The 27,940-nt window shown below is 38.7% G+C and overlaps 2 protein-coding genes and 1 pseudogene across 4 annotated transcripts; all 3 read left to right on the top strand.

The window, feature by feature from the left end:
• Nucleotides 1-135: 135 nt before the first annotated feature.
• On the top strand, nt 136-11,760 carry pou6f1 (POU class 6 homeobox 1). 3 transcript variants are annotated; one of them, XM_088331303.1, is made up of 12 exons: nt 136-471; nt 1,024-1,099; nt 2,470-2,549; nt 3,458-3,629; nt 3,718-3,854; nt 3,952-4,180; nt 6,385-6,617; nt 6,693-6,821; nt 8,552-8,785; nt 8,848-8,989; nt 9,066-9,237; nt 11,165-11,760. In XM_088331303.1, exons 4-12 carry the CDS (start codon nt 3,467-3,469, stop codon nt 11,508-11,510), a joined length of 1,785 nt encoding a protein of 594 aa, XP_088187429.1. In that variant the 5' UTR covers nt 136-471; nt 1,024-1,099; nt 2,470-2,549; nt 3,458-3,466; the 3' UTR covers nt 11,511-11,760. The 3 variants fall into 3 exon arrangements, with proteins under 3 accessions (XP_088187429.1, XP_088187428.1, XP_088187427.1); XM_088331302.1 differs by lacking the exon at nt 2,470-2,549 and having other exon boundaries at nt 9,069-9,237; XM_088331301.1 differs by lacking the exon at nt 2,470-2,549.
• Nucleotides 11,761-15,035: 3,275 nt separating this feature from the next.
• Nucleotides 15,036-27,060, top strand: tfcp2 (transcription factor CP2). The gene is made up of 16 exons (XM_088331309.1): nt 15,036-15,344; nt 15,570-15,753; nt 16,757-16,908; nt 17,537-17,613; nt 18,396-18,501; nt 19,279-19,385; nt 19,557-19,709; nt 19,796-19,906; nt 20,206-20,294; nt 20,366-20,414; nt 22,175-22,268; nt 22,411-22,501; nt 22,596-22,702; nt 24,076-24,218; nt 26,065-26,116; nt 26,180-27,060. The coding sequence occupies exons 2-16, from the start codon at nt 15,632-15,634 to the stop codon at nt 26,215-26,217; spliced, it is 1,491 nt and encodes a 496-aa protein (XP_088187435.1). The 5' UTR covers nt 15,036-15,344; nt 15,570-15,631; the 3' UTR covers nt 26,218-27,060.
• Nucleotides 25,604-25,695, top strand: LOC148369322 (U2 spliceosomal RNA; annotated as a pseudogene).
• Nucleotides 27,061-27,940: the final 880 nt, after the last annotated feature.

Here is a 27,940-nt window from a genome sequence, read left to right as displayed (position 1 = left end):
CCAAGTTAACCGAGAATAACACAGGTACTACTAGTTTTGATGAAATAGTGCATATCTTCGAGACGCCCTTGTATTGACTGTATTTGGGGCGCGGGCCCTTTAAGAGCGCCAGGGAGCCACTCAACTCGCGGCAGACATTTTCAATGCAAGATTTTTTTTTCTTGCATAAATTATGTTCATGACGTAGTGGCAAAAAGGACACATTTCTATTGATTCTCGCAGACTTTTTGCTTCACATGGGATATTGGGAGGCGCCCGAAGGCTCTTTTTGGTTGGTGGGGGGAATGAGCCCAAATGTTTGCATCGCGGCGAGTCGAGACGAGAGGCCAGATCCCCCAAAACATAGCAGCCCTCCTTCTTATCAATGCAAATGGCTTTTGTGTGTGCAGCCACTGCGCCTGTCTGGTAGCTGAGATGCATTTTTAATTAGCTGCGACTGAAACAAACTGTGGCGAGGACCCTTTCGAAGAGGTAAGTTGGCCGTTTTAAAATTGCAATACAAAAACACTCTAAAAAGGCACGACTCTCTCCCCCTCATTCACGCTCAGCATTTATACAGCGACGGGAAATGAGTTGGGGTTAATATGAAATGCTCGTAATTAGCATAATTTATATATTTATGATCAAGAGACACTGATTCATGACAGCGAATATGGCAGTTTAGCGGCGATGTCCTAAAGTGACCGAGAAGACTTTTATGGGTTAGAATGGGGGGTGGCTTATGAAGGCGAGATCATAAACCCAGCGAAACTTTTGGGACATCCGCATTTTTTAACTGCTCCCCGTTGGCGGGAAAGACATCGTCAGTAAATATCTTCTGCTTTTCCATTTTTGTATTCGTCTCATGCCCGCAATCTGTGGAAGTCGTCCAGCTTGCATCTTGTCCGCAGCCAAGTGCAACACAGTCGGGCCTGTTTATAGTCCCCCCTAAATAGTTTCCTACATAAATAGACAAGAATACGAAACATTCCATTTATAAAGTATATATAAACTGGCTGATCAGGTGTTTTATTTGTAACCCAGGAGGGTAGAGGTGGCGCAAGTCATGAAGTCCCAGGATCTTCCTCTCGCAGATGCCAAACTTACTGTCAATGAGCAGGTAAATCAGTTAGCAAAGAACGCCTGACACACATACTGAACATCATCATATAATGAGACCATGTACGCCACTAATGTCGAACATACGACCGTTTGAATGATTCAATCCGTCCTGCCATACATTTTTGAGCATACCCAAAAAGTTGTTTCTATCAATAGTCATGATTTTTGCAAACATGTTTTTTCATAACTCCCACTTGAGTTTGGTTAGCGTGGTAAATTTATTCAGGTGAAAACTGCATTCACTTAACTGTTAAAATAAACCAATTATTCCATTAAATGCCAAACATTAAAGTCATTTTTTTCCCTCTGAGTAAATGTGTTATACTTGGAAAGATCCCTTGTCATCTGTAATTATATGTAGGGTAGGCAACTGCAGTAGCCTGGATGATAAAGCATACTGGAAAAAAACAAAGCTAAAATTTTGATTTTAAAATGGTTTCACTGATCTGGCCCACCTTGAAAAAGAAAGTCTGGATACGATCCCATAGCTAAAATAATATTGACATCCCTTATGTACACAAACATCTCATCTCATTAGCTGCACCGCTTATCCTCAGTAGGGTCGCGGGGTTGCTGGAGCCCATCCCAGCAATCATCGGGCAGTGGGCAAGGTACACCCTGAACTGGTTGCCAGCCAATCACAGGGCACACAGGGACAGACAACTCGCTCGCTCATTCACACCTAAGGACAGTTTGGACCAGCCAATCGACCTGAAATGCATGTCTTTGGAATGTGGGAGAAAACCGGAGTGCCCGGAGGAAACCCACGCAAGCACGGGGAGAACATTCAAACTCCGCACAGGAAGTCCAGTAGCTGGATTTGAACCCACACAGGAGGTTCCCAAGACCTTATAACTGTGCCTGTACACGTGCTAACCACTGCGCCGCCGTGCTGCCCGTACACAAACATATGCCCACTAATTATTTTCCATCACATCCATTCCAATCCTTTGATTGAGATGTTTATCAGTACAACCGACACCGAATTTTGAGAAACTATTAACACAGCATTCATACATTACTAAAATGCAATCATTTAATAGACAGTAGTAGTGTAAAGCAGTGGTGAGCAACCACTGGGCCATGAGCCATTTGGTCCCAGCTTAGCATCGTCGTCTACTCCCTGTCCTACTTTGTATGCTTTATGTATGATAAATTCCACCCTGCAGCATTTTACATGCTCTAAAAAGGGTTGTTGTGCATGGATGGGAACTGTGGCTCCTGACTGCTGTGCCAAGGGATGTTTGAAAGAAAGCACTGCTTAGGCTGCTTGTTGGCTGATGCTTACATTGTTTGTCTCTGTTGCTGTTGTACTCATGCACCCTTCATCTGTATTTTAACATGCGTGGCTTCTTTGTCCTCCTTTAGCTGTTCACTGTCTGAGTGCAAGAGTCTTTTTTTCAGCTATTTAGACTCACCATTTGAAATAACCTGCCAGAGGCAACCAGGTATGCATTGGCTTCTTACTACCTCTTTTTCATTCTCTCTTGCTTGCCCTAAATGAACTTTGTACTCCAGTGACCATTGTTTCCCCCTAAGAATTTTGAGAGACCCTTGTGGGTGGACAGTCTCGGGCAAAGTTCTTCATGTCTCATGTTGGTTTAAGACCAGGCGATGGTGTAATTGTAATCCGCTGCAGTCCTTTGAGACATTTTTGTGATTAAAGGGTATACAGATATATGCGACTTTAGGCTTGTGAGGTGATAGTTTGAAGCCTTCACTTAAAAATGAAAGTTTAATAGGGACAGTGGTGGTTTTTAGAACCTTCTAGTGGTAGAAAATAATAAAAATATTGATTAAAAAAATGAATCCAAAATACATGGACTATAATTTAAATTATCTTTTTAAAATAAATAAAACTTGCATGTATTTTACATAACATGAGCTAATTGTCGTCCATCTTGCTGCTATTGGTACACAAAAGACATCAAAAAGGCTGGGCAAGAAATTGGGAGGTACAACCCCGAGCAAAAAGTACGTAATCACCAGTCTTGAGACATTTTATATTGTAGAAAAAAAACTTAAGTCACAAACATGAAGCAATCGTAAGGTTATTCCAAAGTGCAAAATATTGGCATTCAGAAACACTAAATTAAGAAAAATTTTGCAATGGTTAGTAAATGTTACTTTTATAGAGTAAGTGCAGGGAAATAGATATGGAATCACTCAATTCTAAGGAAAAACATATGGAATCATCAGTTTTTGCTCTGTGGCATGATGCATTGTCATCTTGGAAAATTAGTTCATCATCCCCAAACATTTTTTCAATTGAAAAAAAAATGGAATTGCAAATAATTAATAGAACAAAGCACAATGTCTATCAGTTGTTCAATACTTTCCCACCCTTCATCTTTAGGTCATTGTGATGTCAAGTCATGAGACGATTCGTGTCCTCGAGGTTGAGGTTGATTCATCTTTGTCGGTACCTGAGGAGAAGAAACGTGAGAATAAAACTGAGGGCGGGGCTGAACCTGAAGGGTGCCACCCAAAAGAGGACCACGCTGATGCCCACAAAGCTCCGAGAGATGGTGAGCTGAAGCGGCGCAGTAATTTCCAAATTTGTTCGTGAAGAAATGTGCCAAAGTCTCTACCTCACTCACTGTGCTCCTGCAATAGCTGGAAAGCAGCAAGTGACATTAGGGGAGGAGCAACCTCCTGCCATTCAAGGCCTCAGTCCAACTTTGCCAGTCAGTATATCATTGCCGCAGCCTTCTGTGCCTGCCGTGCCCATCACTGTGCAAGGTTGTCCACAGGTATGTTTTTTTGTTTTTGTTTGTTTTTTGGAATTACAAGAGTATTTTACTAGGCCAAACAACATCACATTAGCTAGTCTGTAATTTTACCACACAGATTCTCTCACAAGAAAGTCTTGCCACTCTGATGACAGGCATGTTGGCCCAGACGGGTTCCCTGGGCCAACCTCTGCTCATCCCGATCAGTATGGCGGGCTCCATCAGTGGCCAGGGTGGACTGGCTGTTCTCACCCTTCCAACTACAAATGTGGCCACGCTTTCCGGACTTGCAGCCGCCGCCACACAGTCCACAAACTTGCTTAAACTTCCCTTTGCTGGCTTTCAAGGTAATTACTACAATGAGTCAGGGTTTGTATTTATGGGTCAGAATAACAAAGTTGTTAAAGGGACATTGTGTATTAGTTAGAGCCTCCTAGAGGTAAAAAAAACTCAATTCACTTGAAAAACAATATTTATTTGAATAATAAGCAAAAATGCATGAACTATGATAAATGTACATTCAATTTTAAATGCTAATAGCTTAAGAAATTTGTATTTATTTTGCATGACATGAGTGAGGCTCACCAAGAGAGCTGACATGGTTATCCACCATTTTACTGCTATGGGTCACACAAACATTGTGAAAGTCGGGACAGAAAAATAATAAGGAAAATATTTTGGTTGGATCCGTTTGAGTATCATGATTGTCTGCCATCATACTGCTACGGGTACCCTAATAAACCAAAATCTTTGTTAAAGTTAGATGAAAAATTATGTGATTTGGTCACTTTGACTCTCCATTGTTAGTATTTTTCCCTGTGCTTTGTAGCACTGTTTTGGGGTTGTATTATACCAGGGGAACCTTTTTTTACGCACAACAACAGCAAAAAACAAAACAAATAGAACTAAAACCAAAAAAAAAGAACCCACAACAACAAAAAAGTACCTCAGCATACTCAAGAAGAGCAGGTAAAATGATTCACCCCGCTGGAGTTGGTGGTTACCCACTCATGAGACACCTGAACAGTATTGCAGGAAAAAGCAAGATAAGTGCATAGATAAATAACCATGCACAGTAAATTATACATGAGACAAAGTTAAGAGTCCAGTGGGGTGGGTGGGACAAGCAACATGTAATAACATCAGGTAGGATAATCATTCTGGGATGTCGGCAAAGTTCATTTCCCTTCCACAGTTAAGGAAGCCAGACCATCTTGAACATATTAACATAGCCCTTAAGTGTATATCTAAATGTTTTCTAAGTGCAGGTACTGTAGGGTAGACTGGATCGACACAGTGTACAATGGAGGGACTGATTTATTTTATTAGGATCAAGCACCGTGCTTGTAATGCGATGAAGGTTATGATGTGTTTGGTTGCCTTAGGTAATTTTAATGTGATTGAGGAAGTTCCAAATAAAGCTATCATATAATCTATCCGGTTTGATAGGAGAGCCACATATCTTTGAAATGATTTGAAAAATCTCCAGAAGTAATGCAGAGAAGAGCATGACTAGAACATGTGGGTGTGATTAGTTGGGGACTGATGGTAGCGTGCGCAGTTTGAATTAACATTCTCAAATATTGGGACATTGTTTGATCCAATCAGCTCTGTGAAGAAATTTGGTCAATATGAGGCCCTGTCGTGCGCATATTGAAGGTGTATGTGTTCTCTTTAGAACGTGTAAGTACATCTGAAGGTATCTAAAATGGTTGTTATGATGTATGTTGAATTTGGCCATAAGTTGCTCAAAAGTTGCAAATACGTTATCGATATAAAGATCCTTAAGTATGCTTATGCCCTTATTAGACCAGAGAGAGAAGGTATTGTCATCTATAGATAGTTGAAAGCTAGGGTTTGAGTTATTGGTGTGGAGAAAGGGATTGCTTGAAGACCAAAGTGGCGTCTAAATTGATTCCAAATTTTGAGTGTCATTTTAACACGTGTTTTTTGTATAAGAGGATTTGAGATGGGGGAGTGTAGTTGAAAAGTAATTGATACTGGCTAAGCAGTAGTTTCTTCCATTCCCAGCCAAATTGGAGGTGAAGTCATATGCTTGCGCACATTGCAGCCTATACTGAATGTCACTCTGATTTGCTGATGCAAAACTTCAACATCTTTAAAATCTACTACCGTTTGTCTTGAAAGTACACTTGCACATCCATTAATCATTCGTCATTTGCTCAAACTATACACTGGAAAAATTATCAAGGAAATGGTAGAAAGCAGATGTCACACTCCCATGTGCATTATGATGCATCTCATTGGCTAATCGTTATGGAAAAAAATCCTCATGGCAATCCTTACTAGCCTTATAGGTAAAAATGCACTACAGCGCTTGTGGTAGAATCACTGTGATTCACCCCTGGCTTTAATTCATTAAAAAGGGGAACTTAGAGCCAGATGTACTCATGAAAAGAGCCACACTTGGCTCATGAGCCATATGTTCTCAACCACTGCCCTAACAGGATCAATATCTATATTTGCCAATAACAAATGTAGTGATCATTTTGTCAATATCTTTTCAGCTCTTGGTTATTTTCCCTTACAGCTGCTACAGTGCTAAATTCGGTTCAACCTCAGCTACAAACCAACACACAAACAGTGTTCCAGCCTCCAGCAGGTTCCATACAACCGGTGCAGACGGAGTCGCAGCAATCTTGTAGTGGCTTGACGTCTCAAGAAGCAACAGCTCAAGCCGCCCCTGCCACTGCTGTATCTCCCCAATCCAACATATCGGTGGCTGCGCTGCAGACTGCAGGGCTCTCTATTAATCCAGCGCTCGTAAGAACGTGCAGGACATTTTAGCCTAACTACTCTTGTTTATATCATTTTTAACATTTAATTGTCTTTACTCAGATCAATGCTGCATCACTGGGAGCGCAGACCCAGTTCCTCAGTTCTCTCACTTCCAATCCCATTATCACCAACGCTATGTCCAACATGGCAGGCATCACAAGCCAGATCCTAACAACCACACATGGACAGGTGGGTCTCAGGCTAAATATGAAGTACCATATTTTCTGCACTATAAGGCGCACCTAAAAGCCTTTATTTTTTTCAAAAGCTGACCATGCGCCTTATAATACAGAGCGCCTTATTTATGGAACAAAATTAATTCGCAAAGTCTTGCAACTAACTTGCAGCCGCCGACTAGATTTTCCCCGAACGCCAAGTAGTCCGCGGTGTATGCTGGGATTTATTTACCGGCGTTTCATTGGCTAACCAATGTGTCAATCATCATTTGAATGCATCACTATTGGCTAAAGTTATTCGGAGGTCAAGGGGAGGATCCTTTTTATCATTTACAGGCTGGCATTGGCTTGAACGGCAAAACAAAGCCTGCAATTGGCCAAAAAAGACGTGTCAATCATCAGTTGAATCGATCACTATTGGCTAAAGTTATTCGGAGGTCAAGGGGCGGATCCTTTTTATCATTTACAGGCTGGCATTGGCTTGAACGGCAAAACAAAGCCTGCAATTGGCCGAAAAAGATGAATGCGTATAGCACGTGGCTGACGGCATACAGAAAGCATTTTTTTACTATTTTATATTTGTAAATATTTTATTCTCCTGGATTTACTAAACTCGCGGGTATAAGAGGACCACGGCTGCACATTATTATGAACACAACGACTTCGGTTAGCTACTCTGGCTATATATATTATCCCTGTATCTTGTTTCAGACTGAACTCGATGTTTCTGTGATAAGCGGTGCAGATAATGGATGGAATGGAGTGTCTATTTTTAAATTAAACTCAATTCCAAGTGTTTATTGTCATATATACAGTAAAGTTGCGAGCAAAAAACAAAATATAAACTAAGGAATGGTTGGCATTTCTTGAATCCCAAGACTTTAACCTTCCGAATGATGGAACGATGCATTTGAGTGACATCGTACGGACACCGCATCGGTACGTGTTCTCGACACGTATTTGCGTCTTTGCAAGCTCTCGGAATGTTAAGGGGGTAATAAGTTGGACTGAACTATCTGACTGTTTTGTCGACGTTCCCATTGTAGCGCCTTATAATCCGGTGCGTCTTATGTATGTCAAAAATAGGACCAAAAACTATTTTTTCGGGGTGCGCCTTATAGTGCGGAAAATACGGTAATAATAACATATTAACCATACTGTGTGTATTTTTTACTCTCATTTTGAGAGCGTCCTTTGCATCTCAATAATTAGGCTAATGATATTAGTATAAGAAATACTATTTTGTTTTCACTTGTGGAGACGGAATTGATCTACTCAAAAGGTAAGAACAGGCCTAAATTTTAAAAATCCAGGCCAACTTGACCCAGGCCATACACAACCCATTAACTTTATTTTTCGGACTGAAATGAAACAAACACGAAATTGCATATTTCATTTGTGAGGACTGTGGAGGGAAAAGGGAGGGAAGGAATGGATGCATCAGTCAGAGCACTGCTTCGGTAAATGGGTGGATCACAGCGTTCAAATGCGCAGGAAATCTTCTAACTCTGTGCCCCTTTTTATTAGATAAAATTACATTTAAAATTCAACGCCTTTCCTATTCTATCCAAATTATTTGTTATGTAACTTGTATTCCTTTGTTTTTACTGTTCATACATCACTTAAATATACATAGCTGGTAAATAACCATACTATTTTTATTCCATTAAAAAGTTTAATTAAATGCTTTTTGCGCGTTTCCTGTTTTGGAGTGATTAATGATCTTATGGCCTTTCGTTTCAGGTGATTGGAACTCTTCCTTTGTTGGTTAACCCTGCCGCGCTGGCCACGGGGGCTGCCACTCAGAGCCTCCCCATTCAGGGTCTGCAGGTCCAGACTGTCACACCGCAGTTTCTCCTCAACACCCAAGGCCAGATTTTTGCTACGGTTGGGAACGGAACTGCCGCGGTGGGCGCTCCTGCTACCGTCCTGCCCAAAGCTGCTGTTCCCCACACAACATCCAAACCAACCACCCAGGTAAATGTAATGCCTCGTCTTGGGTCAAAATATTTCTTATTCATTTTGTCTATCTCAATCAGTCACAGGTATCCTCAACAGCTGCCACCCAGTTACCAGTGGTCATTGCTCCACAACCGTCGGTACTCAAGAGCGCCACCTCTCCTCTTTCATCGCTCCCCATTTCCTGTGGTGACATGGCCAAAGTGGGCCATCTTGTCAGCAGTACGTACATTTTATACGTATATGGATCATTAATATGTACTCGTAAGTTTTGCACAGCATATTTATTCCCTACCAGCAGAACCTCATCAAGCTGCCAGCAGTGAGGAGGGCATTAATTTAGAAGAAATACGAGAGTTCGCCAAGAATTTCAAAATACGACGGCTTTCGTTGGGACTGACGCAGACTCAAGTGGGACAGGCTTTGACTGCCACAGAGGGCCCAGCCTACAGCCAGTCTGCTATTTGCAGGTGAATATAGTCAAGTCATGTTTATTTGTAAAGCCCTTAATATACTGTGTATTGTCTTTTTTTGCAAACATCCATCCATTATCTGCACTGCTTATCCCCAGTAGGGTCGTGGGGGTCCTGGAACCCATCCCTGCTATCTTCGGGCAGTGGGCAGGGGACACCCTGAACTGGTTGACACCCAGTCGCAGGGGACACAGGGACAGGCAATTCGCTCTCTCATTCACACCTAGGGACAATTTGGACTGGCCAATTAACCTAACATGCATGGTTTTTTTGGAATATGGGAGGAAACCGGAGTACCCGGAGGAAACCCACGCAAGCACGGGGAGAACATGCAAACTCCGCACAGGAGGTTCGATCTCATGACCTCAGAACTGTGCCGCACATGCGCTAACCACTGCCCCGCCGTGCTGCCCTTTAGGCAAACAAGTAAGAACAATTAACACAATTAGCAACCTTTACCATAAATATTTACTAATTTACCCAGGTACTTTACACACAGGATAAATCTTTCAATCAGCTTGATAGTACATTATAATGTAATTGCATCAGAAAACTTGTACTCATATGTCAAATTAATCTTTTATTTTTACACTGCAGAAAAGTTCCATGCAATCAGTTATTGATAATCATTTATGTCACAGCAGTGTAATAATGCTCATGATACTGCTCATTTTAAAGGATTATCTCATTCTTATTTGTTAAGAAAACAAATATAGTAATATGTATACTTAAAATTATATTTTAATTTAGACTTGACAACAGTTTTGATAACTGCTCCGTTATAAATAAAATATGGCCCGGTATTGTCATAATCTAACAACACTCATGCAAATGAGTTTTAAAGAAAAATGTATACGGCCAGGGTTCCCGCAGATCATGAATCTTGAAAGGCATTATATTTATTAGTCCGAAAATTAGGCGTTCATTGGCAATAAAATGTCTCAAATTTGGCTTTAGTCGGGCCTTTCAGGGCAGACGCATATCTTCTGTCTTTCCACAATACACATAGCAACTTCAGACGTTTACCATGGGAAAGTGTAAATTTAATGAAGTGGCTGTCCGCCATGGCTCAAAGCTGTGCCAGGTGATGGGTATGAGGCACTATATATTGTGTGTAAGGAAAACAAAAAAAAAAAAATATATATATATATATATATATATATTTTATTTTATTTTATTTATTTTTTTTCCCAACTTGTTTTTTTTATTTTGTCGGCTTGGTCTTAAACTTTAGAATCAAATGCATTAAAAGTCTTCAGTCTTGAATTAGGCTTGCCTTAAGCTATTGTTAGATCTAAAGCGATCGTTTGCGTCTTGGAGAGCTTAACAATATTGACTGATAGTAGGAGAAATTCAGACAAAGACTTTTGGTATTTTCTCAATTGCAATTGGAGAGAGAATTCAAGGTTTGAATCTCCCATCATCCCGTTTCTCTCTCCCTTGCTGCTCCACCTTGCTCATATTTTTATTGCAATCCCAACAGGGCGGAGACAAAAAAAGAAAAAACTACTATCCCTCCTGGGAAACAAAGAAGCAAAGAAAACTGTAGAAATGCACATTTTTGAGTAAATACATTTTAAACCTACTTAACAGCTATAGGAACCCTTATGTCGCAATGCTTAGAGCAGTGTTTTTCAACTTTTTCTAAGCCAGGGCATGTTTTTTTACATTGGAAAAATTTTGCGGCACACCACTAACCAAAAACGTTATATAATGATAATTTATAATACCCCCAGTTTTTACAGCACAGACACTTAACAATGGCATAATATTTGCAGAAAATTATTCATATATGTTTTATAAAATTTTTAATTTAAAAAGTGACATTGGATAATTTGTCACGGCACACTAGTGTGCCGCGGCACAGTGGTTGAAAATCTCTGGCTTATGGGGACCTTCAAAAGGTCTTCTTTTATTTCTGTAGGTTTGAAAAGTTAGACATCACCCCGAAGAGCGCCCAGAAGTTGAAACCAGTGTTGGAGAAGTGGCTCGCCGAGGCAGAGCACTGGAACCAGAAAGGGCAGCAGAACCTGATGGAATTTGTCGGTGGCGAGCCGTCAAAGAAACGCAAGCGACGAACCAGTTTCACGCCTCAAGCAATCGAAGTCCTCAACTCCTACTTTGAGAAGAACTCGTTACCGACAGGTCAAGAGATAACAGAAATCGCCAAGGAGCTCAACTACGACCGGGAGGTGGTGCGAGTTTGGTTCTGCAACCGGAGACAGACACTGAAAAACACAAGCAAAATTAATATTTTTCAGGTCCAGTAAAAAATTGAATTTTGTAGATTTTGCTGTTAATACAAGGTGATTTTATATAATGTATATCTCGTCTAAAGCAGGGGTCGGGAACCTTTTTGATCCAACAAGCCATTAAAGCAAATTAATAAATAAATAAAATATATACAGACGCTGCCCTACTTACGAACAAGATACTTTCCAGACGATCATTCGTAAGTTTAATTTGTTCGTAAGTTGCTTCAGTGCTATATTTTGTATGGAATGTATGTTTAAGGTTTAAGTATGTTTAATGTTTGTATAAGTATGTTAAGGCTTGTATCAATAACTTGTATTGTTTTGTACTAAAAAATAAACATTTAATAAAATAAAATGCTTTATAAAGATTAAGTTAAGTTTAACTTACCTTTGGAAGATAAGCTTCAAGAGTTAGGGGACATCCTCCTCCATGGTAGAAAGTGGCCGAAAAAAAGCGATCCAACCATTTTCTCAACCACATCAAGCTTTCTTATTCCACTTTTTATTTCAAAAGAAATTGCTCGCCTTTTCTTTACACTTTACACCAACCATATTAGATAGATGCACGTGAAATTAAACCATAAAAATGTCAAAGTTCTGGAGAGACAGTATAGTATATGTCTACACACAAACTAGAAAGAGGAAGCCGGATTTCTTCGGAGTGGATGCTCGGTGAGCTCTCACAGCGCCACTGTCCTGTACTCGGAAAAAGGTGCATAATACGAAATCTAACTTACAGCAATGTCCAAGTATTTTTCGACCTCCCCAAAAAGAATCTTCGTTTCTACCGTTTTTCGTAACTCGAATGTTCGTAAGGAGAGCGTCTGTATATGCAATAAATTTTATGTATATATATATATATATATATATATGTATATATATATATATGTACATCAATTTTTGTGTTTTGACAGAGGTACACCATATATTTTAAGGCAAAATGCAACAAAACTGCCAATCCTGCCCTCCAGAAAAAAAGATGCTTCTTCAGCCCATTTTATTTGACTGTTTGATGATTTTGTAAAATCTATGAAACAATAATGTGAAAGCCTGTGTCCCATATGAAATATATATATTTCTAAAATGTGTTTCCCTTCTGCAGTTAAGAGTGTTGAGGCTCATTTTTGTCCCAAATAATGGTTTCAAAACAAGGTGCGAGCAAAGTTTTGTTCTAAAAATGTCACACAATACTGCAATTGATGATACTAACATTTACCTTCAGTGCAGAGGGTTCTGGATGAGGATGAGCTCTGCCCATTCCTACCGCTTACCCAATCAAATTGCTCTAGAGCTTTTCGGTGTTTAAAGTTTGACATGTGTCTTTTCATCACAGCCAAAATGGGGTCTGTTGGTGTGATACCTTGACTGAATACTGTTGTTAAAATTGTATCCAATATATTCTGGACCGAACCCAATAAACAGCTAGTATTGCACGTACGATAATCAACTCCCCATGTAAAAACAATAGTATAAATTGTGCATGTTTTGATTTTATCTCAGATTCACATATACTCATGAAAAGAGCCATAGGTTCCCGACCCCTGGTTTAAGGACTAAGTGCAAATATGGTACTAAAATGAATCCCTGGGTTTCAAGGCCAATGAAATATTTGCATGGTCGTCTTGTTAATGTTAACACATTTGTTTGACTTACCTGTGTGTATGTTGTTGCATCTTCTCATATCTGAGTAATGTGGGACCTCTGACAAGGAACACACCAATACTGATAGCACTTAATTATGTTAATCTGTTTGTAAAATTCTACCACAGTCCTTTATTATTACAGCATTTAGAAAGTGACAGGTTTGTCACAGTGGTTCTAAAATGTCTGGAAATATGAAATGGTTTCAAACCGATGTAACAATTGAGATTTTACTGATAGTTTTTTTTAGGGGTTTTTTGTTTTGTTTTTAATTTAACCCTAGAGGACAATTTCATTTTCTTGTCTATGCAGCCACAACAATATCCTGCAATTGGTCAGAGACAATCATCTGTTTGATAATCATGAACGATAAAGTCTACTGTGTTGATTTTATATATATATTACATCAGTATTAGGTGATGGTGTTTTTAAGTTGTAGTTGCATTGAGGCCACTAATGCAAATGTAATGTCTTAATGCAGTTCGTTGAAATTGTCATTAACCTGTATTATTTTGTCATAAGTATTGCTGTTTCCATGCCTTTGCTGTCCTTGATCGATGATATACATCCATTCTCCAGGTCAGAAAGATATTTAGTATTCTGGGAAGGTACCTGATTTTCATGATACTCAAACACCATATTTCTGTTTTGGGAAATGTAATTGTTGTAGTAAAATGCAAATTACGAAATGTCATGACTTGAGTGACGGTCTTGTTTGTGGAATATTATTTTTTTTTAACAGCCTGTATATTTAACCTAATGTTAAATGTAATTGATTGTTTGCACTTTATTGTCACGGATGAAGTAAAACATGTTAAAGATTTTTGAACTATACAAAAATTACAACCATGGTGGTGTATCAATAATGACTTCTACATTCTTTTAAAATGTTTGAACACTATATTGAGATTATAACAGAAAAGCTAATGCTAGGTGATATTAATGTGAATCTTTGTAGATAGATACATTTATATGATGCAAAAACTTAATTTGGGGGTTTTCTGTGAAGGAAATCATACATGACATTCAATTCGATCGTAAAAAAAACGTCCTTTAATTTGAAAGTTGTTTAAAAAAGTGAAACAAAGATTGTGTTTGTTTTAGGCAAAAATGTAAATAAATTGTCAATCAATTGATGTTTTGTGATTACACAAAAATATACCCTCACATTTTAAAAGACCCCTTAAACGATGCACTCCACCTTTACATTGAAATAACCTGTTTTCCAGCTGAATTTCAGAACATAGCAACTGATCAGAGATGACTGAAAAATAACCTGGAAAAAGGGTTAATGTAATTCACTTATTACCTCACTGGGCGGCAGTAGCTCAGGAGGTAGAGCGCTTGTCTTTGGATCAAGAGATCGCAGTTCGAATCGAATCCCGGCTCCTCTGTGTTACATGTCGGAGTGTCCTTGGGCAAGACACTGAATCCCTAATGCCCCCAATAAGCAGCCTTACATGGCTTCATGGACGCTATTGGGAAATGTGAAGCACGCTGTAAAGCGCTTTGGGAAGTCTCGACTTGAAAAGCGCTATATAAATGCAGATCATTCAGTGCCATAACATATAAATATGTTTTCAGAAGCATTGTCCCAAAGTGTAAAAATGTATTTTATTATTTGTTTTACTGAGAGAAAAAAAATTAAAAGTTATGTCGCTGCTGATTAGTAAGAAATGGCAAAAATTGCCTGGTTCCAATTTGAAACGTCTGGCATTGAATGAGTTCAAAAGTCAACTAATCATTTTTAGTTACATCAATCGCGATGGAGTTTGTATTGATGATGAAGTGAAGATGGAGAAATCTGCAGCACTTTCAGAAAATACCAACTCCACGGAGGAACAATACAACCGTCACTCGACTGTAGGTGGCAGCATTGTACATCAAATTGTAACACGAAGAAGAGCCATGCACGGAATTTACGGAGCTCAGTTTCCTGAGCAAGATAAATAAACAAAAGGAAGTTACAGTAAATAAGAAATCTGTTTTTTTGCCTATTTTGGCAAATTCAGGGTTAAACATATGTGTGTTAAAAATTATATTATGTAGTCGGAAAACCTAACGAGCAGAGCCAATTCCTTCGCATCGCTTTGGTTAGCTGCTTCCCGTGACGAGCTGGACATGTTTATTATAGTTAACAGGAGCGGCGGCGCACATGATGGCATGAAAACTTTGCGCTACTAGCAAGCAGCTCTGCTCCGCTTCGTCGTAAGTAGATATTTATTAACGTGACCGCAAACTCTCCAAATATTACCAATGAATAATGTGGTGAGCATTTCTGTGGTATGCATTACTTCAAAGCAGTATGAAAGTTCAATGTACAGTGCTGGTCATCGTGTTACCGTTAGAACTTTGCTCGACATATCACCCATCGTTTAGTTTTTAAAAAAAAAGTTGTTTGGTGCGTGGCTGATGTTGTTTTTTTTACCTTAGGGGTAAACCTGATTGAGGGTCCAATCAGAACCAAACCCCATCGAGATTTACACTCTGTCATCATGGCTTGGGCTCTGAAATTACCGTTATCTGACGAAGTGATTGAGGCCGGACTGGTGCAGGACTTTGATGCCAGCCTATCGGGCATTGGTCAGGAGCTTGGTGCAGGGGCATACAGTATGAGGTACTGAATGATTTAGGAAAACTGATCCCAAAAGATTTCTTTATGTACTCATCCCTAGGACGTTTTCAGGGGTTAGCACATTTTCCTTGTACATAAAACGCCCCCGGTTCAATACCGGGTGGAATCTTATGTTGGCCTTGAGAGGCATGGGCGCCCCCAGGCTTTACCTGCCCAAGACACACCGCAGGAAATGGTTCCCCCACGACCCTAGAGGTTAAGGGATCCAACCAACCAACTCACCCTTAAAGTAACTTTAATGCTCTTGACTCTGCTGGTGATGTCAGCAAAACCTTATGAGTTCATATTTGCAAAACATTTGGCATGCTGTGTCCTTCATCGGGCACATTTAGAAAATGTACTTACCCAGAGATGTGACTTTAAAGACAGACACATAGAATCAAATTAAACATTTAATTACTTTGCAGAACCAGCATGTGATTTTTCAACATTTTTTACCAACTCCAAGTATCTTGGCGTTGGGATTTGCTAACAATCCCTAGATTATAATGAATCAACTGTCAGGGTTGGATAGGGTTACTTTAACTGGTTTACTTTCAATTACTTTTGGATTACTCCAATACCAAATATGCTAATAAAAGACAAAAGAAACAAAATATGAATAAAATTATGACTCACAACACTTGGTAATCTTTCTCTCCTGGCTTTGATCTCTTTGATCTCCGGCAAAACTAACATAAAATGCGACAGAAACAAAATAAAAATAAATTCGAACAGCTTGCCAACATCATTTTTGCCGTTCCATGTATTCCGTGACTCCCTAGGCCTGCACAAAATTTAGTCATTTTATTCATATTTAGTTTCTTTTGTCTTTTGTTAGCATATTTGGTATTGGAGTAATCCAAAAGTAATTGAAAGTAATCCAGTTACCCTGTCAACTCTAGCAAGGATGTCGTGAAAAATCGTGAATATAAAGTTGCATGCAATCATCTGTGTCACTTTTGTCACTGCACTGACAGTTATTTTCTGTGTATTTGACCTTTAGCGACGTACTTGCCCTGCCCATCTTCAAACAGGAGGAGTCCAACTTGTCTTCGGACACCGACAACAAGATACTTCCTTTTCAATATGTTTTGTGTGCTGCTACCTCGCCTGCTGTTAAACTGCATGATGAAACACTCACCTACCTCAATCAAGGTCAGCATTTGCACGCTTAACTGGAATTCATTTGTAATGGATTTGTTGAAAGCCGCTAATTATTTTATTTTTCATAGCTGTAAATGTGGCATTTCCTACAATAATATATTTGAAAGGCTGTTGGGAGGATGTGTTTTAAGTTTTAGTTCTGTGTTTTGTGAAATGTAACAGCACACACATAATTTTTTTAATATTCACGTGAATACATTTCTATGAAACATAACATATTCAGAAACAAACACCCCCCAAAAAGAAAAACATTTTATAGTAATGTATGGATTTTCATTTAGCTTTTGGTCTTTTCAAGATACTTTATGTTGAGAATAAGACTGATTGTTTTCTTAAACATCGTTTGAATCAAAATGGTTTATTATTCTAATCTATTTTTATTCGGCACCTAATAATGATGATCAATTTGTCTTGACTTTGAAAAAGGATATTAGTTATATCCTGTAACAAACGAATACCTTTTGAAAATGTTTCTTGAAGCAATTTGCAAATAAACCAAAGTCCTAAAATAAATTGTTTTCAATGTGGATATTCCATTATCTTTGTTAAGACAGTAACTTGTTTTCTATGTTAACTAAGGGTTAACTAATCGCCATTTCTCATGCACTTGTCAATACAGGGCAGTCTTATGAAATTATCATGCTTGATAATCGGAAAATTGGGGAACTTCCGGAGGTATCCGGTAAAATGGTTAAGGTACGTCATTGTAAACAAATTATGTATTTTTTGTTTGTGTCATTTTTGGTCTTGTTGGCCATTGAGCTTGGTTTCAATATCATTTTCCCTATTTGATGGTCGAGAATGTTAAAGAGCGGTTGGAATATGATCAATTGTTCATTCATGTTGTTACGCTTTGATTAAAACAATTGAGCGTCAACACTGGCAACAACAAGGTTGGGAATTTTTTTATCTCAATTTGTTTCCATCTAAGCCCACTGCCTATGGTATAGAAATGTAAAATAATAAACTGTTTTCTTCTATACAAAGGGTGACAGTGCAGTACAATATTTCACACTACTTATGTGACAGAATTTGTGGTTATATTTGGATTTCTCTTTTTCCTTTTTCTAATTCAGCTGATGGATCTGTCAACTTAGTTTTTACGGTTACCACACAGCGAAAAAATGGATCACTTTTTCACAGCAACAAAAAGGTTGCTTTATGGGTTTTTGAAATCATTTTAGAATATTTTTTTATGAAATCTGTGTTCTGGGAGTTGTACTGTTTAAACCCGATTAAAATTGCAATTTTCCAGACTGACGGATAAAATCGAGAATTTATTTTATAGCCATATAGCCCAACTCTAGATTGTAACCAGGACTCAATCATATGGATGGAAATTTTCACAAAATGCTAGAAAATTATAAAATACTTTTTCAGTTTGCGTTTTTTGTTTCCACCAGATAATATCTACACAACCATCCTAGTGGTAACATCAACACAAACTTCATAGATATGCAAATATGTGTGATTTGCAGAGTATCATTCGTGTGGTGTTTCACGACCGCAGACTTCAGTATACAGAGCACCAGCAGCTGGAGGGCTGGCGCTGGAACAGGCCCGGTGATCGCATTCTGGACCTGGGTGAGTTGTTGACTGTTGTTGTTTAAGACAACGCTTGTTTATTTGATGGAAGCAAAGGTATTTCTATTGATCATGTATCTCATTTCTGGACAATCAAAGGATTTAAGAGGTCTTAATAGAATATTAACAAAATAATCTTGAAAGTGAGACAGTACACCTGTACTCGGTCCCATTGGTCTATACCCGTCCTGACCCCTGCGCCGTCTTGCTCACGGCCGCCTCAGTCCCACCCTTAGTCTAGGCTTGGCCACAGCCGGGTCAGGGGCCAGTCCACCCTCGGTGCCAGTGTGGTCTGGCCGCCCTTGCAGACAAAACCTCAGCCGCCTGGTATGCAATAACTTCACCGCTCCTTCGCCGCGGGCCTTTAAAGTGCAGGCCGCCGCAACCGGGGGGCGTCCGGCGCTGGGGTCCCTCCCGACTTGGGGCCTACGTCTGTTTGTCAGAATAGGTGCGAGATTGGTCTTAAATTTAATTGGATGTGGTCTTGAAAAGTTCTTAAAAAGTCAAACATTTAAATGGAGAATACTGGGGGAACCCTGATAGTAAATAGGTGCATAGTAACAGTGGCAGTTGCACAGTACATTGTGCTAATGGTCACTTTAGAGGGGAATTCGGGGTGGTTATAGCACTTGGAAAGAAGCTGTTCCTCATTGATGGCAAGGACATGGATATATTGCTGTGGTTTGAAAAATACGACCTAATATTTGCAACCGTGATGTATGTATTTTATCTAGGTTTTCTGTTGAGAGTCTGTTGGTCATTTTTTATCTGTTCCAGATGTCCCCATGTCAGTGGGCATTATTGACCCAAGGTCTAATCCTACACAACTAAACACTGTGGAGTTCCTTTGGGAACCATCAAAAAGAACCTCAGTTTTTATCCAGGTACCAAAATCCTCCTGATTGAATTAATTTCTCAATATCCATGTGCAGCTTACAATATAAGTAAGGCAAAATTACTAGTCACAATTATTTATGGAATTAGTAAATGACTGTTCTCATTTCTAATTCCATCATCTGTATTGTTTTTTTTTTTTTACTTCTGAACAATGGTAGGTTCACTGCATCAGCACAGAATTTACTATGCGAAAGCATGGCGGTGAAAAAGGGGTTCCCTTCCGCATCCAGATTGACACCTTTAAAGAGAATGAGAGCAGCGAGTACACTGAGCACCTCCACTCCGCCTCCTGCCAGATTAAAGTTTTTAAAGTGATCTTTTCTCAACCAATTTTTGACTTTTTCATCTGTATGATCTTCTGGAGTGGAGTCGGTAACACAATGGGATGTTTTTTCAGCCTAAAGGTGCAGACAGAAAGCAGAAGACTGACAGGGAAAAGATGGAGAAGAGGGCACCACAGGAGAAGGAGAAATATCAACCTTCGTATGAAACTACAATCCTCACTGAGGTTAGTTTATTTATATTCTTGCTTTTAAGATCATAAAAATAAATCATAGCTCAATTTAGAATGGTGCCGAAATGTGTCCTTATCAAATGTAATAGTATTCTTCTTGCTAAAATGATCGCTGTGTCACTTCTTGCTGCAAGTAAGCTATTTTTATAATGTTGATAGAACCATGCAAATATTATATCTATATCTGAGCACTTACTCTTTAACCTTCCTTGAAAAGTCGAATCAGCAGCCTTGGCACAGCAACACACAAATACCCACTTGATGCAATAACAGAACCATTGGAATCTTCACAGTGTTCGCCCTGGCCCGAGATCACATACGTCAGCAACTCTCCATCACCATGCTTCAATAGCACACAAAATAGCTTCCCAGTTGCTGAAGGGTAACACGTGTTCATGCACTTGGCTTCTTCTTACTTTCAATCACACTGAAAATATTTTTCATCCTTTTTAGAAACGGGTCACCTAACCACCAGCCTGAGCCTGTTGTTCAAATAGCAGATGTAAGTACAAGTGACGTTATTACGAATTGTATTTTTTTCTTTTCAGTCATCCTGGAGTGTCGTGTCTTATCTCATGGCTTACAATGTTCACTATGTTGTTATCAATAAAAATAAAGAGTATTGTAGTCTATTGCATTGCCAACATCAGAGTATGAATTGTTAATAAATCTTTAAGAGCATAAGCATTGTTTTATTTTAGTGAATTTTGGATTTTTAATTTATTGTAAAATAGAGAGAAATGTTATTGTATTGTCTGAAGGTTTTGCCCATATCAACTATATTTTTTTGTAATCATCAGATGTTTTAACTTGTTCTTCCCAGTTAAGTAAAACACATTATAATTAATATCAGCAAAATTGTGTTATCTAGCAGATGGTTGATTGTTTCAGCATTTTTTTCTAATCTGGTAAATACTGTTTCTAGGTGGGTAAAAAAGCTATGACATAAGATCATTTTGTTTATTTCAAAGATAATTTTTTTTGTTTTATTCCCAAAAAATAATAAGCTATCATTTCGTACAAAGGGGTTAAAATGCTTTTTTTTCGGTGCATTGGCTTTTTTAGCTTATACACTGCTTTGCTCAGTCTAAGTATCAATTTTCTTATTTTATGATATTTTATCTTGGTTTTTCTAGTAAAGTAGGAATATATGTACTACAAATGAGCAATCTCGTCGAGCAAGTGGTAGATTGTTTTGCTCATCTGAAAGTCTTTTTTTTATCTTTGTAGAAACATATTTCTGAAAATAAGCGCGAATATCTACCATGAAATTCGATCATTTTTCCCTTTTAAAAATTATTGTTATTTCATGCAAAAAAACCAACAAGATAAAATATCTTAAAATAAGAAAACGTAGCCTTTAATTGTGCAAAACGTGCAAATGCAGTAAGATAATACATTTTGGATGAAAGTCAAACTAGCTTCAGCAAAACGTGTTCAATCTAAACCTTTCGATACCATCAATTTATGAATATTAATGTCTATATACGAGGGGTTTCTTGTACTACCTTAGACGGTAAAGGCTGAAACAAGATTTTTTTTTTAAATAATTCGATACTTAAAAATCGGATGAAATGCATTGGGATCATATAATGTGGCGCCCCTTTCCAGCATTTAGCGGTTGTCAATGGGACTAGTAGATATACGAATACTAAACTACAGGTATCATCCGATTTTCGACCTGGATCCGTTCCAACCTATCGGTTTTTAATCCATTACAATGGCGCCATCTGCTGCTACGTACTGAGTGAAGTGGTAGATTGCTGTAAAGGTTGGCTACCAATATTGTCGTTAATGTTACCTGGCTGCTATTTCCTGCGGTCTAAGACCTTGAATCTTAATTGTTTTTTGCATCTGCTTGCTGTGGTCGTAAGTACAGATAGACATAAATCGAGCAGGTATTAAGTCATATATTACCTTTATTTGGTCACAGCAGCCCTAAATTTATCGCACTCTGTTTAAACTGTTACATTATTGATACTTGTTTCAAGATGTATAATTCCAGGTTGAATGCGATGCTCTCTTCGCACACCTATTATTAATATCGTCCAAGGTATTTTATCTCTTTTGCCAACTTTACCTTGCACTATGTTGTTTTTTTTCTTTTTAAATTTACTCTGGTTATCACATTTTTAGAATTGAGAAAACAAAGAACCTGTATTAACATGTATATTAAATTTGTCTTAGGATAAAACCTTGCTTGCTTTTAATTGCCTTTACCTTGTGATACTGCAAACCTGATTGTGCTCTTTCCCTGTTAAGAATTTGTTACCTGCGGCGACGCCACAAGATGCACAACAGTGGCTTCTCCGAAACCGTTTTTCACCTTTCTCTCGCCTCTTCACTAATTTCTCAGGTAAATACTCAAGCCCTCATCGACTAATGTTCGAAGAGTTGTTTTGTGTCAAAGGTACTTCTGCCCAATCATTTTTACAGTTCTTAAAAGTACCATTGTAAACATCTTTGGATTTGCTTTTATAGAATTGTTATTTTTCCAGGAGCAGACCTGTTGAAGCTGACCAGGGAGGACGTTATTCAGATCTGTGGCCCTGCAGATGGCATAAGACTATTCAATGCACTAAGAGGACGGTGAGTACAAGGCGACATCACGCTGTAGTTATTTTTGTCAAAGAAAAGTAAAATCAACTAAAAAGGGCTTTGAAATGTTCTGTGTCTATGACAGGGTGGTCCGTCCAAGATTAACAATATATGTGTGCCAGGAGTCTCAGCAGGCACATGATCAACAAACCAAACATGAGAATGGAGATGCTGCAAGCAACACTTTCTTTAGTCAGTGCACATTAACTTGTTTCCTAGTTGGATAAAAATAAGTAAATCAGAACATACGATATCAAGGTAGATATTCTTAATACATTTGTAAACGATTGTTGTTCATTTCATAGTAGGGCTTGAAAAAATTCTGGATTCAAAAATTTAATTCGGTTAAATGGAATGCTCAACTCCACACAAAGTTAGGTTAAATTTTAAATGCAAGTAATGTTGAAATCAGTCAGTGAGAATGTGATCTACAACATGCATTTGTCTTTCAAATTGATGTGTACTTGTATTAAAAAAAGTAATATCTGATCTTTATTTTACATTACATGTTCTTTGTAGCCTCATGAAAATTAGCATTCTGTGCTTGCCTGTAGATGCTAAGCAACAGATTCCAGCCATTTTAGCCCTCATAATGGGGTTGCATATTTGCCACTTTTTTCTACTGAAAGTGACATAACTGTGTCTCAGGGTTCAAATAACCAATCACAGCTTAGCTTTAGAACCCAGTTGAAGCTCTAGGCCTGTGTTGATAATTCCTACATTGCCAGTAATTTATAAATGCAACTCAGAATGGCTGAACAAAATGACACTGAAAAGAAAATCATATGCTGAAGCTTACCAGCTGCAAATAGTGAAATAGACATCTGGAAAGTAATCGTGCAGCAGAAAGAAAGATGGAGTTAGTGAGAAACTTGTAAGTTACTGGCAAAACGCAGAGGTGACAAATGAGTGTGACAAAAGCGAGGTAGAAGAGGAAGCGGCACATCGTCTACTTCCCGAGATGGGGGAATTGTTTAAAAGTGACACTGAGAACCAAGATTTAATTGGATTTATATGTATATATAATGTTATTTTCCTTCCTAATTATGCGTGGGTTTTTTGGGGGGCTGGTGCAATTCATAATTGCGGCAGTAGCTCAGGAGGTAGAACGCTCGTCTTGGGATCAAGGGATCCTAGTTCGAATCCCGGCTCGTCCGTGTTACATGTCGAAGTGTCATTGGGTAAGAGACTGAACCCCTAATACCCCCAATAAGCAGGTTAGCGCCTTACATGGCTGCAAGGCCGCTATTGGGAAATGTGGAGCACATTGTAAAGCGCTTTGGGAAGTCATTGACTTGAAAAGCGCTATATAAATGCAGATCATTTCATTTCATAGTCCGGAGCGATTAATAGTCCGAAAAATGTTGTACAACTCTTCCTACGTGTTAAATTGGCAGTTCAAGAAAATCTGACTTTAACACTGCAGGGAAATTACTTCTTTTGATAATTTACACAAAGTTTGACCAAAACATCAAAATCAATCGTCCAGGTGTCATGTTCACAGAGAAAATAAATTTTGATGCTTAGAGTGATTGACTGATGCCATTTACCTGTCCCTCTTCAAGTATATCATGCAATCTACCTGGAGGAACTTACAGCTATTGAGCTGACAGAGAAGATCGCGCAGCTCTTCAACATCTCGCCTCGACAGATCAACCAGATCTTCAAGCAGGGTCCTACTGGCATCCACGTGCTTGTCAGTGATGAGGTGAGGGCAGACATCTTCACTATCGTACAGCATGTTGTATTTTCTAAACTTTTTCTTTTGCTATGATTTAGCATAACAAAATAAGTCCTTGAAAGTTTGAACGCCTGCTAAATGGCTACAGATACAATGCAGTAATATTATAGCTTATTTTATCTCACTTGAATATGTGAGGTAAGTAAGTTTCTTGCTTTTTGACAAACAAAACAAAAAAGAGCTAGTGCAAACAGTTTGCCACCCACTTTTTTAACGATAATCATAACATAACCGTCAAAATCCTTGTCCTCTGTTTCTGATCAGAATATCCTCTCTAAATCTTCATTAAAAGATTCGCTCTCTTCACTTTCAGAGTTACGTTCAGGGTCACTTTGCGAAAGCTCGAACAACATTCCCGCCCAAGCATCGACTATCCGTAATTTCATCATAATCCGCTGTAAGTTTCTGTGCCACCATAGTCCTGGTCAGGGTGGAAAAACAACAGTTTCATGAAACGAAAGTACCAAGACAATGACTACCTCTCTAATTGCTAGATACGCCACGGCGTTAGCATCTAGGGTGGTACTTCTGCAAACAGTGGACGCATTGTGTGTGACGTCACATATCTTTTTCTGCTTATAAAACTTGTGCCGAACACTGGAGAAGGCATAAAAGTCACAGGAGATCGCATACATGTCGCATTTAGTTGAAAATGTGAACGATCTCACAAAAACATCAAAGTTCACGTAAATATGTTTTCAGTCTTGACTCGGCTAAGAACCTTCCAGTCTCGGGGGTGGGCGCCCAAATCCTTAGATCACCAAGCTGGTCGCTGTCTGCCGGTACACATGAGACGCAATGCCCGATGGGGTGCACACCGCACAACCTCTAGCAAAACGGAGACTTTTATGTGCGCCTAATGGTCGTGAAAATACAGTTAGCATTGTAAATTGACAAACGTTTTTTAATTTATGCGGCTATGTATTTATATCTTTACGGATGACCCAACTACTTCCCACAATGCTGTAATCTTCATTCAGTTTATAATCCTTATAAAGACTGTGAGTCGGTGATACTCTGCTGTATTACAGTGGTCCCCAACCATTTCTGTACCACAGGACGGTTAATGTCTGACAAAGTTCACGCCGCCCAGCCCAAAAATAACATCAACAACATGGTACTGTGACTAAAAATAGTTTGATAATGACATAAAATCGAATGCCTTCTGTTGTGTCATCCGTATCCCTAGCTGTCTTGTGGAAAAGGCCGCAGCTTCAACTGTGATTCTGAACTTATCAAGGAACTTACATCTTATGAGATCCTAGATGTATTGGAATGTGAAAAGTGTTGGCATGTGCCGGTCGGGCCCCTTGTAGTGTATCGGCAAGTAAGGAACTTACAGCAATGCTGCAAGTTTGATTTTTGCAATCTGGAGATGGAATAAGAGCTTGCTCTGTCCACTCCACGGATCGGCCCGGTGTTGCAGTACCTCCGGGAACGGTGCATTTGCACTGATCGCTGCATGGCTTTACGGTACGGCTAGGACCTTGACTCGGCCTCTTGGCTGAGAGCAAGTGTCTCGGCCCCTTGGCTTTGTAGCGTATTATGATTTGACCGATAATGGATAATTGATAAAGAATATAGAACAATAAACCTTACAAATCTTGATCTTGGCTACCTCAGCCACTGTTTGCACTATTGAATAAAAAACAATTCTAAGGCTGAGAAGTAAACGTCGAGTTGAATGAAAAACAGAGTTTAATTTATTTGCATTCATATTTTTCCTTTGTCAACTGCCTTCATGTGTTGAAGCACTATGAGATTTTCCTTTTACACTTTGAATATTTTCTTTTCCCTTTCTTCTGCTTCTTAGATGATTCAAAACTTTCAAGACGAAGTTTGTTTTGTTCTGGACACAATGAAAGGTATTTGACCAAATAATCCGTATCAGTATTATTTTTTTGTAACCACGACTGTTTTTAATGCAGATGACTCAAATGATGGTTACCACATCATCCTGAAGTGAACCAGATCGAGTTGGCCCTCTCATCTGTCTCGCTTCGCCCTCCTTGTTTTTCCCGGATCACATGGAGACGCTGCAGGAAGCCTCTTGAGGCTGCACGGCAAGATACCAAACACCTGGCCTCTTCATGTCTTCCTTGGGAGGGAGTGACTCTGTTACCACGGTGACCAAGCATATCGCCCCTTGTCACCCTGTTGTTTTTTCCCCTATATGGCTGTGTTCTCCTGCTCCTTTGCCCATCTCTTCAGAGTGAGTTACGTTAATGCAACTAATGCATTGGGTTTTCAAAGACGTCAGTGCTCTCGAATAATGGTTTTCTTTCTTTTAACAAATTCTAAATGGAAATATTACTCGAATCAGTAATAACTAAATTAGGTCTGGGATTGAACTAAAAGTTGAGCTAACAGTGACATCGAGAAAGAATGAACTGCAGTTTTTAACATTTTTAGCATCTACTAACTAGGAGTTGCACTAATCATATGTTAGAGACAAAAATGAGTGAAGTACTCAGCACAAATATTAACTTTTCTTGAAAATCGCATTAAATAAACAGATATTAAAAGTATGTTTTAACAAAGCATTACATTCATTAATTTAATGTCTATGTGTATGCATCCAAATGTTAGCAATAGAGGAGCATGGGGTACACCAGTGTCTCAGCTGTAAAAAAAATGTCAGTCTTTGCTTTCGTGATCAATTAAACAATTTACATCCAAGTATGTCATATCTTGTCAGCCTTGATATGTATGCGGCCTTGTTACAATTCCCCACATGTTGTCTCTTTGAAATACCAGCTAAATAAACTGTTTTTTTTTTAAATAAAAAGGATGGATTTGGTTCTCTGGGCAGATTCACCATGTCAACCTTTGTCAGTTGCAGTACATTATAAATACAATTGAGCTACTGTACTCAAATACCATTGGACACTATTTTGGAAAAATTGGAGGTACTTACTAAGTCGCTCTTTTAACATTTGTTGATAGTTTCTCAGATTTCCATCAGAGTAAATTTTCATTAGTAAAAAACCTTCATTGAATATTCTGCAGCTGACTCAATACCTTCCACTATCCCAGGGGTCTTCAAATGTGGTGCCCCTAAAGACAGCTAAGGTGCCTGCAGATCTGGTTCGAAAAATGCTCACCAGTACTGGTTCATTGTGATTTTCTAGTAATATGTTTTTTAGTGGTTGACTGACTATTAGACCCTACATCCAATAATGTACGTGGTTATAACATGGCAACGTCCTCGTAATACATTACAAGTTATTTTAGAAATGTATAGTAAACTAGGTGCCCTTTGCACTAATGGGTAACAAAAAGTAGCTCTCAGCTTAAAAAATGTTTGAGACCCCTGCACTATATATACTATTAGAGACGAACACTCTCATTATTATTAATTCTTATGTAACGTGTATGCAGCTATATGTAATGCTGCTATGAGTTAAGTTAAAAGAGATAACATTTACAAAGTACCGTATTTTCCTAACTATAAAGCGCACCTAAAAAAACAATATATAATCTGGTGCGCCTTATAAACCTAAAATTCGGTGGATAAAATCGGATATGCGTAGTTACAATTAATTGACTGCATGCACAGTAACCATTTATGTTTTTTTTTTAATAGTTTCATTTTAGTGGTGACCCCGGTCGTCATAATGTTCATTCATATTCTATGAAATCAACTATTTTAATTTAAATGCATTTTTATGCCACCCACTTCTTACAGT

The sequence above is a fragment of the Urocampus carinirostris genome, chromosome 3, assembly GCF_059441175.1.
Source record: "Urocampus carinirostris isolate Australia breed hairy pipefish chromosome 3, RoL_Ucar_1.0, whole genome shotgun sequence".
Taxonomy (NCBI): Eukaryota; Metazoa; Chordata; class Actinopteri; order Syngnathiformes; family Syngnathidae; genus Urocampus; species Urocampus carinirostris.
This window is presented reverse-complemented; position numbering and strand designations above follow the sequence as displayed.